Source organism: Apus apus, chromosome 23 (assembly GCF_020740795.1).
Source record: "Apus apus isolate bApuApu2 chromosome 23, bApuApu2.pri.cur, whole genome shotgun sequence".
NCBI lineage: Eukaryota > Metazoa > Chordata > Aves > Apodiformes > Apodidae > Apus > Apus apus.
In genome coordinates this window covers 6,352,465-6,370,487 of record NC_067304.1, presented here as the reverse complement: position 1 = coordinate 6,370,487, position 18,023 = coordinate 6,352,465, and the positions used below count along the sequence as shown (strand labels likewise).

At 56.3% G+C, this 18,023-nt stretch overlaps 1 protein-coding gene across 1 annotated transcript; it reads left to right on the top strand.

Moving 5' to 3' along the window:
- The first annotated feature begins 991 nt into the window (after positions 1-991).
- SLC16A1 (solute carrier family 16 member 1) lies at positions 992-15,198 on the top strand. Its single transcript, XM_051638804.1, has 5 exons — positions 992-1,062; positions 8,619-8,876; positions 11,987-12,130; positions 12,584-13,447; positions 13,754-15,198. Exons 2-5 carry the CDS (start codon positions 8,660-8,662, stop codon positions 14,029-14,031), a joined length of 1,503 nt encoding a protein of 500 aa, XP_051494764.1. The 5' UTR covers positions 992-1,062; positions 8,619-8,659; the 3' UTR covers positions 14,032-15,198.
- Positions 15,199-18,023: the final 2,825 nt, after the last annotated feature.

Genomic DNA, 18,023 nt, shown 5'->3' with positions numbered 1-18,023 from the left:
TTCTGGCTTTAAAACAAATTAGAGCATTAGACATGCAACCCAGAAGACAATTAGCGCCATTAGGCTGTGGCAGAGAGCAGCTCAGGAAAAACACTCACAGGTAACTGTCCTCTTGTGCGGGTTTTGGTACAGGTGGGGAATGGGAGGTGTGGGATGCACGGGTCCACAGGCAGGTTTGCATCTGGAGAGCGGGGAGCTCTGCTGGGGAGGAGGACGTGCTTCCAGCAGGGGCCTCTCCCGCACACCCAAGCGTTGGCCAAGCCCGGGCCTGTGTTCTCCTGCAAAACTGAACGGTGAGAGGAATGCCAACAGCACCCAGCTCGCCCCCAGCCCTTGGCTGCTTGGGTCACAGAGCAGTAGCCACCCGTAGCAGAAGCTGCCTGGGGCTTGCTCCGACTGAAGTACTTGCAGATACACCAGAAACATCCCCCACAGGCAGCACATGTCACTGTCTTCGTGGAAAAGCAGAATGCCAGCTCAGGCTAGCAACCGTCAGAAATTTTGTGGTGAAGATGTAAAGCACCGTAGTTAAGCAACAGGAGAGCTCATGGTTTTTAATAAAGACAGTTGGCAGCATCCTGCACCCGGAGAGAGCGGGACCGGGGACACAGCAGGGCCCGACAGGGTGAGGAGGGACCAGGCCGGGCCGGGCCAGAGGGCGGGCACATGGGTTATCTTGTCCCTCTCCCGCGGCCACCCACGGCACCGGTACCGTCGCTCTTGCGGGACAGGCAAAGAGTCCATGGGCTGATGCTGCGTCCGGACCGGCCCCCGCCCGCTGCCGGAGGAACCGGCCGGGAACCCGTGGAACGGCGCGGGGGCCGGGGGGCCGGGGCGGCGGGGCCGTGCCGCGCTCCCCCCGCCGGGCGGTACGTGCCGGGGCGCACGGCGGGGCCGGTCCCGGGGGGTGCGGGGGGTGCCGGGCGCTGCGCACGTGGCGGGCGGGGGGGCGGGGCCTCCGCCGAGCCTCGCCCCCGCCCGCCCCCGTTCCCCGCGGCGCGGCCTCTCGGTCCTTATAGCGGCGGGGCGGGGACGGCGGCACTCGGCCGGCGGGGAGCGCAGGTAGGGCCTGGCGCCACGGCCGCCCACGTGGCGGGACCGGACCGGACCGGACCGGGCGGGCGGGCGGGGGGGTCGAGCCGGGCTCCTCACTCCGGGAGCCCCGCGCAGCCCTGAGCCGCCGCCCCCGGCCCGACGGAGGTTCCCGGACACGTGGGATGGCGGCGGCGGGTCTGGGGGCCGCGGCCGGGCTCGGCGGGCCGGGGAGCTCCGCGCTGCTGGGGTGGGCGGCGGGTCTGGCCGTGCCGGGGCGGCCCCTCCGGCACCGCCGGCCCGGCGGGGCTGGGGAGGGGGCCCGTGTTTTGTCACAGCTGGGTGAAGGTCCCACGCTCCCCGCCTGTAGCCACCTTTTTGCGTGGGGGATACACCGGGAGCCCAGACCCCCCCACAGCCCCGGGCGGCCGGCAGCTGTGCCCCGGAGCTGGGTCCCGCCGTGGGCAGCGCCAGCCCCGCGTCCCCCTCCCGGTGACCTGGCCCGACGGGCGGCCTCGGAGGCTCCGCCTGGCTCCAGGGCTGGGGGGGCTGTCCCTGGGGGGCGCTGGGGCTGCCCCGCAGGCAGACACCCGCCGGGCTCCTCGTGGCTCTGCCCGGCGCGGCTGGAGTGACCCGCGGGGCCGGGGACCGGCCGCTTTCGGTCGCTCCCTTCGGGGCCCGTGTCTCCTCTTCCTTGGGGCCGCGCGGGAGGATCCGGCCCCGCTGTGTTGGGGATGCCCGATAGCGCTGGGGCGCCGCGGGCAGAGGTGATTAAGCGCAGCCTCTAGCCCCCGATAAGAGAAGGGGAGCTTGCGGAGGCGGCTCCGTTCTAGAGCCGAGGCCTCTGGAGCCGCTCGGTGGGTGTCCTGCTAGCGGAGGTGGGTCGGGAAAGGCGGTGGGTCCGCAGTACCGCGGGCGAGAGGGGGGTCTCCCCGGCAGTGGTCCTGTGGAGCTGGAGCCCTCTGCCACTGCGTGGGGACGGCATCGGGATGCCGCTCGGATGCTCGCACCGGCCCTGCGCCGCTCGAGATCACTTGGGTGGGTTGCTGAAGTCCTTCCACCGACGTGAGCTGCTGCTGGGGTCGGTGTTTGTAGGGAGGAGGATCCTGTAGGACGGTGCTAACAAACATCTCTCATGACCCAGTAGCGACACTTTTTAACGTGTTTTTGCATCGCCCAGGGCGGAGGCTGCACGGCGCGTTGTTCGAGGTGAACAATGCTCGTGCGTTTGGGAGTTGACCTGAGAAAAGAGGATGAGCTGGAGGAGCAGAAGGAAATGGTGGATAACTTGTAGCAGCAGTGGGAGTGGTGGGGTTTGTGTCCTTTCCTGCTGCAGCAAGTTATTGCACCGCCCCTTTTTGCCGGGCTCCCACCGTACCCTGGGAGGTCGGGCACTTCACACAAGGGTCACTTTGGTCTTTTGGCTTTAAGTTTCTTCTGAGGAAAAATTTTTTTAGTTGGATCAATAAGAAACGTGAAAGCTAATGATGCTGGAGTTGTGCTTTTCTGTGAGCCTTAAGCCTCTTTGTGGTGCTCAGGCATCCTATTTTCATGCTAAGTGAGGTAATTTAGTGCTGGCTGATCCTCCTGGGTGTCTTTGCTCTGAGGTTTTTTTGGCTGTGTCTAGAAGGAAAGGAGCAGGGCTGAGAAATGGGCCATTGCAGGGAATGTCTGTTGTGTGCTGGGGATGGGGGCAGGTCTGGGCTCCAGGGCTGGAGAAACCCGCAAACGTCCTGTTCAGTGGCTTTGTGGGAAGGGGCTTCCTCAATCTTAGATTAATGACTGTTTGCTAGTGTACTGCAAGCCTCCCTCCCCCAAAGTGACTGGTCCTGGCCCCATGAGGAAGGTGTGAAGCGTCCTCCCCTCTAGGAGGTGGTTTCTGGAAAAGGTGTGAATGGTTTCATGTGCTTTTAATTGGCTCTGATCTCACACAATTGGCCTGATTTATCTGGCAGCTAAGGTGGAAAATACCCGGTGATTTGCATGCTATTATTTTATATCCTTTATGAGAAGCTGAAAAGCTGCACGTAGGCTAAGGGAGGCAAGTTAGATGCCGTTAAGCACTGTGGTGCTCATCTCATTGTTGCACTTTTATGGCTTTTCCTATTTCCTTCTGTAGAATCGGCCTGTACCAGTGACTGTAAGAAAGTGGGAGCCTCTCACCAGCGGTGTCTGTATGACTCAGATGTGCCTTCAAAGCTGCTAGAGTGTAGTTGTGCAGTAGCCAAAGAAAATTCATGTGGGGTTGGAGTGAGTTCCTGGAGCCGCAGACTCCGGAGAGTGTGTCCCACCTCCCTCCATCCCTGTGCTGCCCCGAGGGCTGTAGCGAAGTGACAATATCGGTGGTGGCCAGAGCACAAGCACAGGCAGCTCCGGTGCCTGCTCTCGGGGAAGAGAGCAGCAGTTGTATTTGAGGGCTGTGACTCTGGGCTTTGCAGCCTCCTCCTGCCCTGAAACCTGGAGTGGCCTGTCCCTGGCTGGCAGTGTGGGTGTCTAATGAAGAAATGCCAGTGCTATTCGGTACCACATTTTTATCATTCTGAGGATTTCCCGGCGGGCATGGAATATCACGGGAGTGCTCCTGAGCACTGCTGGTGTGGGGAGGATTGGCTCTGCTCCCTGGCAAGGCATGGCTTGTGCTCAGGGTGGGACTGTGAGACTCCACACAGGGGCTGAGAGCCCCGTGTTCCCTCCTGAGACTGGAGAGCTGACAACCAGGGCTGCAGGAGGCCCTTTCCCTGGGGATGAGGCATGAATGAAGTCAGGCTCTATCTTCCTTAAGCTTGACTTCACACTTTCTCATCCCAGTAGGATGCTCGGTCCTTGCTCAGACACGCTGAGCATGGTTGGTGCTAGTAACTGGGCACAGCAGCGCGGGATGGGAGTGTTTGGTAGTGGAAACAACTGCCCGTCCTTCTGTTGGGCTGGTTGTTCTCCCCACAGCTCCTGACGAACCATCCCGACATCTTGCAGCCTTTCCCAGCCCATGCACCAGCCGTGCTGGGACCCGTCCCTGGGTGGCCGGGGGTCTGTCTGCCGGAGCGCCCCGTGGTGGGCGGTCGGGGGGCTGTGGGCGCCGGCAGGGCGTGCGGGCTGCCCCGGCAGGGCGTGCGGGCTGCCCCGGCAGGGCGTGCGGGCTGCCCCGGCAGGGCGTGCGGGCTGCCCCGGCAGGCCAGGGCTCGCTGGGGGAGCGCGGCCGCCGAGCCCCGTGGCGTCGGCCTGTCTGCGGGTTTGCTCCCCGGGCCGGCAGAGCGGGGCACGTCTGAGGCTGCGCTGGCCGGCCCTGCTGGGGAGAGGCGCTGAGCGCGCCCCAAAGCTGCTGGCAAAAACCTTGAGCTCGCCTGAGCAGGTTGTGGCCTTGAGCAGTGCCTGCCCGTGCTGCTGACCTCGCCTCACCCCCAGCGAGCGCCGAGCAGGACCTCAATCGACCATTGTCTTGGTGCAGAGCCCCTGCAAGCGCTGGGGAGTCACGTAGGCCGTGAGCTGCCAGGTTAAACCCGGCTGTGAACGCTCGCTGGAATTACAGCTCCGTGCTTAATGCCATAAAGCCACTTAAAACTGGTGGAAGTGGTATCTCATTAGCTTATAACAATCTCTATTACATCTTGCTTCTCGCCAGAAAAAGGCTAAATTTGAAGCTACGAAGAGTTACTGACTGTGAGCAGCGCGCAATTGCCAGCACCTCAGTTTAGTTTCAGAGACCAGCAGGAATGCTCAGAGTCTGCTGGCTCCCATGGATAAATGGACCCCGGGGGTGTTTATGGCCCCATGTTGTCTCACCACGTGTTGAGCACTGAAAGAGCTGGTTGCTGTGAACAGAGATTGTGGGAGAGTTTGGGAAGATCAGGAGGGGTAGATGTGTTTTGGGCTTTTGTTAAGATAATGCTTTGGGATGGGGCTGATGGGAATGGGTGCTCTGCTGTCTGCCCTGTTCCAGCCTCAGCCCTGCCCACTGCTCCCAGTGCTCTGCTCCCTGGGAAAGGTTTTGCAAGCTCCCAGGACAGCCCGTGCCAGGTGAGCATATGCCCAGAGTAGAAAAGCCTCAAGCTGGAGGGATGTGCAAGAGGAGGTAGAGGTGCCAGACATGGCCCCTTCTTGGGTGGGGGACTTCCCTCTTCCTCTGACCCTGAAAAGCAGCAGCGTGAGGACACTTTCATAAAAGGTTTGCCCCAGAAATATTTTGTGGCATTTGCAGTGCCTTATAAATGTGAGCCTCTGTCTTTCCTCCCTGGAGTCCTGCCAATCTGGGTCTTTTAAGCGCAGCAATTTGCTGCATTATGTAACTAAAAGTCTCAAAATCTTCCTGTTCCAGGCCCCTCTGGAGAAGGGATAACAGTGCTTGGGACCTAGGAGAGGGAAAGGGTTTTAGTCTTTTGTGGGATCTGTTTTGAGATTGTACTGTCCTCGTTGTCCAAGAAGCCTCAATCCCTGTTCTTGCCAGTGCTGAGCAGAGGAGGGTTGCTGTAGGCTACCCATTCCTGTGGGTTAGTCAAGACTTTTACGGGGAGCAGATGTGATACTTGCAGTCATTACTTGGTCTCATCAGTCTTAATTACTGCAAATATGGTTATTTTATGTCCTAATAGGGCAAACTGTAGCTGGCTGCCTGGCAGCTGTGAATGTGATTTCCAAACACGTCTTACACGTTGCAGCTCTTCCAAAACAGAGCTGTAAATGTCATAACTATGTTTGGGGTGTGTTGTTTTTTTTTTCCTTTTTGCAAAGGGGAAGGAAGTTTTCCAATTGAACTGGCTGCCTGATGTGCTTTTTTTGTCTCCTCTCATTTGGAACTACTTCTGTGTGGGGGCAAGGAAGAAATCAGCAAGAAGCCCTAATGCTGTTGAAGGAAGAGCTTTCTAAAACTGTTCTTTCTTAATAAGGATTTTCAATGAGTCAGGGAAAAATGTTGTGGCATGCAGAACTCCTCACGTAAACCCTCTGGCGTCAGGCTTAGGGAATCTTGCTTCATGGTCTCAAGCCTTGTTCAGTTCAAGGTTTTTTTCACTGTGCCTCAGCAATGCAAGAGAGGTCATGTCTAACATGCTGGAAGTCTTGTTAGAGAAGCCACCTGAGCACCTGCAGGAGGAGGAATGCTGCTTGCAAGGAAAGAGCAAATAGATGAACCAAGCCACAATAATTACGGTGCGGTGGAGCTCCTCAGGAGTGGTGGAAGAATTAAGCCTCCATGTGTGTCTCCAGAGCAAAGGGGAAAAATTCTCAACACCTCATCAGCACTCCCCAGATTTTGCTTTGGATAGCTTTTATTGCCAGTAGTTTTAATTAGTGCTAACAAGTAGATTATATTCCTTGCTGGTAGTTTTTATTGCCAACACCTGGTGTATCATTTTTAAAAAATGTTTCAGATGAATCAGTGTAATAAGATGATGCTTTAAAGTTCACTGAACACTGTGAAAGCTTGTTGTGACTCGAAGCAAGAGGTGGCTGGAAACTCCAATGTGCAGCGCATGTGGGGAAGTGATGCTAATCAAAACCTGGTGTTCATAGTGGCTGCTCAGAGAATGTGGTGAGTGGGCTGCTCCCCAAGCTGAGGGGTGAGAGGTACATGCTGCAGAACCTGGTGTGTTCCTCCCCACTGCCAGGTGGGTCTTGGGATGTGGTGGCTCTGGCTCTGCTGTGGGGTCTGCTGGCAGCCAGACCTGCTGGTGTGGGCTGGGCAGGTGTTGAAGGGGATGCCCAGCTGCTGCTCCTGGGGGTCTGGGAGAGGAAAAGGGCTCCTCCAGCTCCTGGGCATAGTTCAGCAGCAGACCTGCCCAGGGCAGCATCTTGTAAATGATTCCTTTGTTGGAGCAGCCGGGTGGCTCAGATCTGCTCGTGATGGTCATGTGTTGCCCTGGCTGGGATGCAGGAAAATACCCCACCAGTGAAAACACTGGTGGCTGGGCTAAACCAGCCTTGGTGGCTCACTGAGCCCGGCTGCTTGTGCTTCAGGTCCACTTGCCCTGGTGGGTCTGAGGCACCACCTGGCTCTGTCTGCGTGTCAGGTGGCTCTGGCAAATCGGGTAGCTTTGCTGCCGGTGCCTCTGGTGGCAGGTGGGAGTTGGGGCTCCCTGCAGTTCAGGGCCACCGGCTGTACCTCCATGGGGTTGCCTGGATCCTGGCCTGGGGTTCATACCAGAGTGACATGGAGGGAGGCAAGGCAGGTACTGTGAGGTGTGCTGAGGGCATGAGGGGACATGCCAGGTAGATGCTGGCATGTCAGCAGCTGTGGGTGAGATGGTAATCGCTGTGAGCCTGAATGGATCTGTGCTAAAAATAGGAGGCTGCACCTCCCTGAGCCAACATGCTACTCTGAAGTGGTTGTGCCTGATGTGAGCCAGGGAAGCTCTGGAGCAAGAATTCCTGCTTGAAAGTGGCTTTGAAAATCAGAGCAGCAGGGCAGAGAAGTGCAGAGTGAGGGGTGGGTTCTCCCTGTGAGCCCAGGGAGGGCCACTGGGTGTCAGAGTGTCTTCTGAAATCTGTGGGGGCACATGGAAGCTCTGGGGACTGTAGCGATTCCTGTTGCTTTGCATATTGTAAGCCACGTTTGTGAGCAGCTGCTCTGGCTGCGTTTCCTCCCTGGGACGGCTTGTGCTGCTCTCGGCTACTTGCAGCAGCCTCTTTTTTCGAGTTAACCCAGCTCAGTGTGGGATCCATCCACACAGCAGCTGGGGAGGGGGCGAGCAGCCCTGACCTGCCCGTCTCCACGTTGCTTCCAATCGACTTCTCTAAGGTGGTTCCACTCTTAGCAAGCCTGGCTGACATTTCCCCATTTATTTTGTTTTCTAACCCCTTCTGTTTTTGAGCTTTTAAGGGGAATTGTTTTTACACTTGGGTGCTTTTGTGGATCTGGCTGTCCCCTTTTCTGCAGGGGGGAGGGTTGGCTGCAGTGGGGCCAGACCCACCTCCCCTCCCCAGGCAGCACTGGCAGCTGCAGGAGCCTTCCCCGGTCACTGTTCTGGCTAAGTTTAGCCATAGCCTGTGACCTTTAGGGCAGCCAGGCTGGGGCTGTGCTGTGACACCCATGTGCTCTTTTTTTGCAGAAGTGGAGATTGTCTTGGCTCCTGTGTGGGGGCATATTTCCCTTGGTGTGTCTGCAATTAATAACCCAGGGGTGCTGCTCCTGCTCTGGGTACCCTGAGATATTGTGGTGTGCTGGGGCAGTGCTGGAATTGCCCCCATGGAGAGGCTGCAAGGGCTCTGTCCTAGGCTCTGCCCTCTGCCCTGCTCCACCCTCTGCAGGTCCAGCTGTGCTGCTGGTAGCTCTGCCTTCTTCACTGTTGTGCTCTGGCTGCTGCTGGCATGGATGTTGCTTGCCCTCAGCTGGGAACAGGACATGTCTTAAATTTGTTGCTCATAAATAGCTGCTGGCCAGGTTTCTTTAAGGCCAGCTGCAATCTGTGTGTGTTTTGTTTGAGCTAGTCTTGTGAGCCTGAGCACTCATCCCTCAGATCAGCTCTCCAAGAGGTGGTGTGGGGCAGGGATGCTGTGCCAGCCTTGCCAGTGGGGCTGCAGCCCTGCCATTGCACACCTGGGAGCAGGGGCACAGCTGTCTTCTTTCAGCTGAGACAATACTTTGTTCTTTGCAGATCTTTGAACCCCAACTGAGTCATCGCCAGCTTGGTTCAAGATGCCACCGGCCATCGGAGGCCCTGTGGGATACACCCCTCCTGAAGGAGGGTGGGGATGGGCCGTAGTCATCGGAGCCTTCATCTCCATTGGGTTTTCTTATGCCTTCCCCAAATCCATCACAGTGTTCTTCAAAGAGATTGAGGTCATCTTTAATGCTTCCAGCAGCAAGGTCTCGTGGATCTCCTCCATCATGCTGGCTGTTATGTATGCAGGAGGTAAGTGGACCAGAGGCAGCAGCATGTGTGCTCATGTGTATAGAATGCTGCTCTCCTGTGGGGTCTGAGGATTCACAGCTTGTGGTGGTGACAAGACCCAAAATTTTGTTAGAAGTTGGAATTCTCACGTGTGACCAAAACTTCCCTTAGTAAGTTTGCATGAAGGAGGTTGCTTAAAAAGTTCTATTTAGTGCCCAGAATGCAAAAACTGGGTTAATCTGTCCTCCTCTGCAAAGCTGTAAGTATAAAATCTTTCTGGGGAATTAGAACTTGTGTAATGCTGCCTGTGTCCTTGTTACAGTGCACTGCGGACACTGTGTCTGCTTCCTGTGCCTGCTGAAGGCCAGGGGAGCTGCTCTGCCATGCGTAGGAGCCCTGCTCATGGGCTGTTCTTGTAGATAAGATACAGATTTTGAAATTTTTAAGTCCAGCAAGGAGTGGGTGTATCCAGGAATCTGTCCCCAGTCAGCTGCAATGGCTCAGCTGTGCCCCTGGTGTGTAGCCTGGCACTGCCTGTTTTCCTTGCTGGTGCTGAGCAGCGCCTTAGGCAGCTTGTGCTCTTTGAGGGTGGCAGAGTGCACTTCAAGTGCAGAGACATGAGCAGAATAAAAGCAAAACTACTTAAACTGAAGCAACTCCCCTCCCCCATCCTTCAGAAACTGTTTCTCCAAGTCTTTTAATCCCCAAGCTGTGTTTTATCCTTGTTTGTGAGGGGTGAGGAGCAGGCAGCGTGCTGCCTGCCGGGCGATGCGCTCCCGGCCCTCGCTGCTCTCCAGACCTCAGTGTTCTCTACCCGCCTGCAAGCGCAGCTTTGTGCTGGGTTGCTGGGCTGAAAGAAACTCTTATTAAGAGCCTGCTGCCGTGTCCACTTCAGAGGCAAATGGGAGCTCATAGCACTGCCGTGCCCAGCTGGCCCAGTGCCTGCAGCCTTGTTGCATTTGTGCATGGGAAGGGGCTGACGTCAGCGCCCAGTGGAGCACGAGGCTTTTCCTTGGGGGAACAGTCTCTGCTTTGTCCTCGCTCAGCTAGCGAGGCGACCAGCACATTTCCCTGCTCTGATGTTATAACAAGCTTGTAAACCATGTAACTGCCTTAATGAGGCTCAATCTGGGCCATTCCCCCTCTCCTAATAGCTCAGAGCTGGTTCCTCTGGGTGCCCCATGGGTGGCACTGCCTGGAGCTGCCTCATCCTGGGGTTGTCTCCTTGTCCCCATCCCTCTGTGCTGACACAACCTCTCCCACTCCTCTTGATCTGTTGCTGTTGGATCCTAGCAGCTTACTGGTCTTGAGCTGCTTGCCTGATGCTGGAGCTACCCTGGACATGCCCAGGGGCATCCCTGGCTGCCATAGCACCGGAGCACGCAGCTGCCCTGCTCACTCCATCCGGGCTCCTGCAGCCTGTGCACAGGCTCTTTGCAGGATCTGAATTGTGCTGGAGTGGTCACAGTGTATCCTATGCTCTCTGTCCCCTTGGCACCTTCCTGTGGGAACTGTGTTCTTGCTTGGAGGCAAAAAAAGTAGCTCATGTTCTGGCAAAACATCCTGGGCTGATGGTATCGTGTGGAGCTGGGGCAGCTCCTGTCCCAGGCAGGGCTGGGGTGATGGAGCAGGGTGTCCTGCAGCTGCTCTGTGCAGTCACCGTCAGGGTATGAGGATGGCACAATCTCACATGCCCCCTTTTCAGCTCCACATTATGATTAGGAAGGACTCTGGGTCCCTTACTTAATATTTTTTCACAGCATGAATAATCAAAATAGGTTAGGTAATATTTGATCCAAAATGAGTCATGCCAGTCGGCAGAACTGGAGTGAGTGTGAGGTTTTCTTCTTTTGATTTAAAAAAAAAAAAAAAGGAAATACCTACCAGTGTAGATGGTGTTGCCCAGCTGGACTATTTCCTGCTCAGTGTCCTTGGAGCCTGCTGCTCCAGGCTGGATTTCCCAGATGAAAGGCCACAGCTGCCTTTAGACTCCATCCAGGGGCATCATGGAGTTCAAGGTACAGGTTTTGAAAAGTGCTGAGCGCTCTGTGTGGAAGCACGTGGGGCTTGGGGTGATGTGGCAGCCCCTGGACCTGCTGCTGCCTCTCATGGAACAGGGGACATGTTTAGAGCTGCTGGCACAGGCTTCTTTGGCTGACATGTCAACACTGAGCTGGCTGCAGGGAGCAGGATGCCTGGGGCTGGGGGCAGCCTCTGTGGCAGCAGGGCTTCTGTAACCTTCTCCAGGCTTTATTTAAACTGGGCAGAAAGGTCAAGTAGCGTCTGAGGACCCATGAATAACATGTTGACAACCTTGCTATCTGTTAATAGCAAAACTAGGTCTGTTAATATTCAATAGATGTTCATTCAGTTTATTTAAATGCATTTTAGTGTCTGTAGAACATGTTTCGTGGTATCTAATCACTGTTTGCTTTGGATTAAAGCTCTTGATAATGAAGCACTTAAAAGGTGGGTCTGCAGAGCAATTGGGCTTTTCCTACTGTAGGGGTAGCAGTGAAAGCAGAAGCACCCAGTGCTACCTGGGGCAGCCCAGTGCTGCTCCTCTGTGAGCCCTGGAGGACCCTCGGTTGTGCCCGTTGAAGCTGTTCCTTCACAGCTTTGTTTCCCTCAGAAGCCTCTGGCTGGAGATGAGCTGTTGCTGTACTCTTGCTTTGCAGCTGAGGCCCCAGCTTGTGGTGGGCTGCCAGGTGGCCATGGGCAGGGCAGAGCCACCAGCCCAGAGCACTGTGCAGGGCCAGTGCCTTCCCCCTGTCCCTGGGGACTGGCTGCTGCCCTGACATTTCCTGGCTTAGCCCATGGAAGGCAGCTTGCTCAGGGAAGTCACAGGTTTCTGCAGCCATAAGGAGCCTCTGGTGCTTGGCAGAAGCTGCAGTGCACTGGCTAGGGGCTTGCTTCTGGGTCCTGCCTGCTCTAACCAAATATCACTCCTATCTCCAGCTGTCTGAATCTCCTGTCCTTTCCCCTTACTCCAGTTCCCTGGCTGGGTGAAATGTCACTGTGGCCAAAGCTAGGAGCTTTTGGCAACAAACCTTCAGTGTGCTTGTGTGCATCTGCCTTGTCTCTTGTGCAAAGACAACTCATCTCTGGTCATATCTCCTTGGACTTCCCAGGTCCCATCAGCAGCATCCTGGTGAACAAATACGGCAGCCGGCCCATCATGATCGCCGGCGGGTGCCTGTCGGGCTGCGGGCTGATCGCAGCCTCCTTCTGCAACACTGTGGAGGAGCTCTACTTCTGCGTGGGGGTCGTGGGGGGTAAGTGACAGCTCTGCCCTGATGGGGCTGCCATGGAGGAAGGTCCTCTCCTGAGGCACCAAGAGGAGTAACTTCCAGCCAGTAGTTATCAGGGAATGTCTATGATGAGTTTGCATAAATCCCGATTCCTGTTGTGTATGTTCCAAGATGAGATGGCCCTGGTGACTTAACGATGGGGGGGGACTAGTGACTCTACATGGGACTAGTAGAGCATCTATGCCCAGGGGTGGGGTTATGCCCCCCAGGCTTGTCATGAGCTGGGGTGATTCTCCCATTTGGCTCCCAGATTCCTGTGTGCAGCTCTGCTGCTGCCCTGTTGCCTCCTTTTGGCAGCAGAGGCTGGGGGCTGAAGTTAACATGGCCAAAACAGAGCTGTGATACCCTGTTGGTCCCATCTGCTGGTGCTGCTGGCTGTGGCCGAGCTCTGAGCCTGTTGTCTCTCCTCTCCTCCAGGCCTTGGTCTCGCGTTCAACTTGAACCCAGCCTTGACCATGATTGGCAAGTACTTCTTCAAGAAGCGTCCCCTGGCCAATGGGCTGGCCATGGCGGGCAGCCCTGTCTTCCTCTCCACCCTGGCGCCTGTCAACCAGCTCTTCTTTGGCATATTTGGCTGGCGTGGCAGCTTCCTCATCCTTGGTGGTCTCCTGCTGAACTGCTGTGTGGCTGGATCCCTGATGCGGCCCATAGGCCCCAAGCCTGATCAGCTGAAGAAGGAGGCTGCTAAGGAGGTGCTGCAGGAAGCTGGGAAGGCAGTGAAAAAGGATGATGGTGACACCAGCACAGACCTCATTGGTGGGAAGACCAAGAAAGAGAAGACTACATTTTTCCAGACCATCAACAAGTTCTTGGACCTGTCCCTGTTCACTCACAGGGGCTTCCTGCTTTATCTGTCAGGCAATGTGATCATGTTCTTTGGGCTGTTCACTCCCTTGGTCTTCCTCAGCAATTATGCGAAGAGCAAGAAGATTGCTAATGAATCTGCAGCCTTCCTGCTCTCCATCCTGGCCTTTGTAGACATGGTGGCCAGGCCTTCCATGGGACTGGTGGCAAACACCAAGTGGATCAGACCCAGAGTCCAGTATTTCTTTGCCATCTCTGTGATTTACAATGGGGTGTGCCACCTCTTGGCCCCCATGTCCACCACCTATGCTGGCTTCTGCATTTATGCTGGCTTCTTTGGCTTTGCCTTCGGCTGGCTGAGCTCAGTCCTGTTTGAGACGCTGATGGACCTGGTGGGAGCTCAGCGGTTCTCCAGTGCTGTTGGCCTGGTGACCATCGTGGAGTGTTGCCCTGTGCTTCTGGGACCCCCTCTGCTAGGTAGGGTGTGCCATGCCTTAGGTGTTCTGCCTGTCCTGCCCAGCCTGGCTGAGCAGTGGAGGGTCCCCCAAGCCATGGGCAGCCTTTGGCATTGGGGCAGGGGCAAGGGGGGCAAGCACCAGCCCTGAGGCTGCTTCAGCATCTGAGGGATAGCTGAGGAAGTGGGGGCTAAGCCCCTGGCACAGGGTGGGGGAGCAGGGGCCCGGAGCTGAGGTTGATGGGCTTGGGCTGCTTTTTGGGAACATCTCCATGACTTGGAGCAGTTCTGGGGGTAACTCACTAAGCTGTCCCCTCTTTGTCCCTCAGGGAAGCTCAATGACATGTATGGTGACTACAAGTACACGTACTGGGCCTGTGGGGTCATCCTCATAATCTCTGGGATCTACCTCTTCATCGGGATGGGCATCAACTACCGCCTGGTGGCAAAGGAGCAGAAGGCGGAGGAGAAGGCGAGGAAGGAAGGGAAGGAGGAGGAGACCAACGTTGATGAGGCTGAGAAGCAGAAAGAGGCAAACAACGACGTGGCCCCTTCACCTCAGAAGAGCACGGAGGATGGTGTCAAAGAGGAGGAGAGCCACATGTGAGGGACCGGTCTCAATCCCGGAGTGTCGGGGAAGCGCCGCTGCCCTGGCGCGGTGGCCGGGGCAGCGCTCCGCTGGTGCTGGGCGGCCGTGAGAAGTGTTTAAACCAGGTGTTCATTTTTAACCAGGCTCTGAACTGTCTTTCCATCTGTGTTCAACAAAGGTAACAGGGCTACACACGCAGTATCCTTGTGCATCGGGGGGCAAGGGGGGGCTTTTTATAGTCTGGCTTTTTAACAGTAACATGAATGTACTAATACGTGCCTTACAGTCTTCATATCTAGCTGAGTCTGGATGAGCCTTAACTCTAAACCGTGCTTTAGCTCTGTATTCTGCTCGGGGTGGGGTGTGTGTGCACGTGTGCGTTTGGGGGAGCTTTGTTGTTAAAAAGCCATAAAAAGCAGGATACTGGATTTGTTGAAGCACGATGGGCTTCAGGGCCGGCCCCGGATGAATTCTGCTTCACACGCTTCTTACCGCAGGCCCTCCGCCGAGGGGAGGTCTGGGCACGGGGCAGGGTGGTCCTCGGCTCCCATGCCGGGTGCCTCCTGGCTCTGTAGGTGGTCTTTAGGTATATTTTGAAAACACTTTAGCTACTGTAGTTTTTTAAAATCCCTCTTTTTTTTTTTTTTTTTGTAGTTGTGCTCTCATGGGGTATCTGGGTTGGAGAAGGATGGCTGTGGTTTGGGCTGGGGAGCGTTGCCTGCTCCAGCCCCTGCAGCTGGGGGAGGGCTGGGGTCTCCCCTGTCCCCCTGCTCTGCCCTGGCAGTGCCTCTTCCCAGCCCAGTCCTGGGTGATGTGAAGGGGGTGTGAAGGCAGAGGCTTGGCTGGTAGTGCCAGGTCAGGGTGTTGTGGGGCAGGTGGAGATGGTACATCCCTGGGACAGGCCCTCTGCTTTCGCTCTTTTATCTCTTAGAGAAACCTCTTTTACTTGCTTCTGTTCAACTGAGACCTTAAGGCAGTGGATGCTGAACCACTCACCTCTAGGACATGTAAGGGGGAGGAAAGAATTTGTATGTATTTATTTTTTATTTTTTAGTGCTGGAAAATATCCCAACGTACGTGGAGCAGGTTAATGGCTCTCAAGTTCTAGTAAATGTTGACCAGAAATCATGTAAGAGGCTGAGGTTTTTGGGTTTTTTCAAATAAACTTGTTTTTTTTACAATTTACCCATCCAATGTTGAACTTCTTTCCTAGAATCACACTTCTGTGTGCGCCAGGTGATGTGTATTTTGGGTCAGTTTTGGGGAGAGGTGAGTGGGGCTGTGGCAGAACTGGCTCCCCACCTGCTGCTCCAGCATCCCAAGGCTCCTGCTAAACAAGTCCCACCAACTGTGGAAGCTGCTCCCCATCAAGATGCCCCTTCCCAGACTCTTCCTCAGCTGCCAAAGGAGGCTTTGGTTGGAGCTTGGGTTGGCTGCAGCTGAGTGTCCCCATACACTCTATTTTTAAAGATGTTTCTGTTCCCCTGTCCCTCCTTACAGGATGCCTGTGAAATCCTTGAGATCCCTCTTTATTGTGAGGGGGCTGGACACACTTTAATGTCTGACTCTCCCTGTCTGTCTGTGCATCTCCCTCTGCCAGCTGAGTGAGGCCACTGCTGTCCTCCCTCTGCTGCAGGGCCACTTTGGGCCTCATTTAGGTCCAAATGTCACAGAAAGCAGGTCAGGGTGTTTTCATACTGTAGAGTAACTTTATAAAGCCAACAGAGTATTTTGTACAAAAGGATTTTGTTGTACAGTGCTGAGCTGTGATACTGTAAAGCCAAGTAACATTATTTTCATAAATGGTGTCTGTTGTAGCTGCAGTAACGGGTTCATGTCGCAATAAATCAACCCTGAGGAGCTGCCCCTGATGTTGTCCCTGTTTTTGTAGGTACAGATGAGCTGCCTGCCCTCTGCTCCCCTCTGTGTGTGAGTTGGTGTTTGCTGGGGCCAGGCCTCCCTGTTGGAGGGTGACTGGGCAGGGGGCTGTGGTGGGGGGCACAGAGTGCTGCCGGTGCCTGTGCTTGAGGGGTCCTTGGTCCTCTGCAGGGGGAAGCCCCCAGCCCCTGCTCTGTGCTGTCTGGCCCCCAGGCAGTAGCTCTTGGGTGTGCCCTGGACTGGTACCACAGGTATTGCCACAGCCTGCTTGGGGGGCTGAGGCACCAGCCCTTCTTCTAAGGAAAAAAAATGTTTTAACTTCTTGCTGCTTGAACTTGGCTGGCTGGGAACACTTCAGTAGTAAATCCTGGGTGGTTTTCTCAGTGTGGACACTCTGCCCCATGCCCTCTCTGCTGAGTAGCAGCTCTGTCCTGGCTCCCTGGTCTGTCTGGGACCTTCTGTGGAACACACTAGTGGAAGGGCAGGTGGAGGAGGAACCTGCCCTTGCCCTGTGTGACTCAAGCTGGAGGAGGTGTGATTGCTGTCACTGCAGCAGGCTCTGGACTCTGCCCTGTGTGGCCTGGCCAGGCAGTACTCACTGTGCCTGTCCCTATGCCCAGCGGGGAAAAGGGGCCGTGTTCTGTTTAATCACTGCATTTCTGTGAGCAAGGCATCTGCAGTGCTAGGAAGTACCAAAGTGGTGCTTGACTTCCATAGTGCCTGACTGTTACCTACCCAGAGGCTAAAATAATCCCTGGAGCATGGTGTTACTGGTGGGAGCTTCTGCCGTGGTGATGGATGCTCAAACCAGCTCTTGGTGCCTTCAGGAAGGTGCTCCTCTCCAGGAGCTGGTGTCCCAGGCGTGAACCCAGGGGACTGTGTAACCTCAGCAGTGAGGATCTGCTGGGGCAGTGTCTCTGCAGAAGGCTCCAGAAAGGTGCTGCGGATGTGGTGCTTCCCCTTCCCTGGGCCAAAGGCTGCTGGTGGCAGTGTCCAGGCAGTGCCAGTCCTGCTGATGGCAGCACGGTGAAGCCAGCCCGTGAGTTATTGCACTGATTTCCTCTGTGTGCTCCGCCAGGCTCCCTTCCTTCCTCCCAGGGGGAGCACAATAAAATTCTCTTCATAGCGGGCAGAATTGAGGAAATACTTGAGAGCTAATTCCCGTGCAGTTTGTTTTCCCAAACATCTGAGGTTGTTAGCCAGAAATACTTGGCAGTGGCTGAGGGGGCTTGGGGGCTCCCAGGGGAGCAGGTCGTTGCTCTGGTCAGGAACTGGTGCCAGGTGCTGCTGATGGAGCCCCAGCTGGCAGTGGAGCTGGGGACTGCCAGGCACATAAGGCTGCCCTTCCTCCTCTCCTTCTTGGTTCTGGGCAATCTGGGGGCTCTTGATGGATGTTACTGGGTGACCCCCCCGTGGTAACAGGGCCTGGGGAGCTGCTGCCACCTCTGCCCTGGTGTTGGGGTGTCCTCCACCCACCATCTCACTGGGGGCTGCCCAAGTGTGCCCCAGGGGAGCCCATTTCCCCTTTCCGTGGGACAGGACAGACCTGCCATGGTGTCTGGTATTGTGAGGGCCATGACAGGCTGGGGGGGGGGACAGCCCCACAGCAGCCCTGCATGTTCAGTGGCTCCAGCCTCCTGAAATGCCCTAATCCTCCCCACAATGCGGCACAATCCCCTGGCCGGAGAGGGGGGAGCCGGGCCACAGAGCTCATTCATGTGACAAGCATGAGGAGGAGATCTGGGTCCCTGCCCAGCTCCTGCTTCACCCCTGGAGTTTATTCAGGTTTTTTGGGAGCTTTGGGTTCTGCTGAGTGTGCAGCTCCAGCCGAGCAGCCGGGGCCGCAGCTCTGCAAACAACCGCTGCCGTTCCCAGCCGCCGGCACCGGTCGGGCCACGCCGAGGGAAGCGCCATGGCCCCCGGGGAAGGCTTCCTCCTCCTCTTCCTCCCGGGTGCCTGCGGAACAAGGCTGGCTCCGGGTTCTACCCAGCGCAGAGCTCTCTGTCTGCTCTTGGCAATAAGTATCCCGGTTCAGCCCTAGCCCTGCGGGCAGGACGGGGCTCAGCCTGGGCTGGGCTCTGCGGGGAAAAGCAACAGCCCCATAACGTACCAGCAGAGCAGCATTCTGGGAG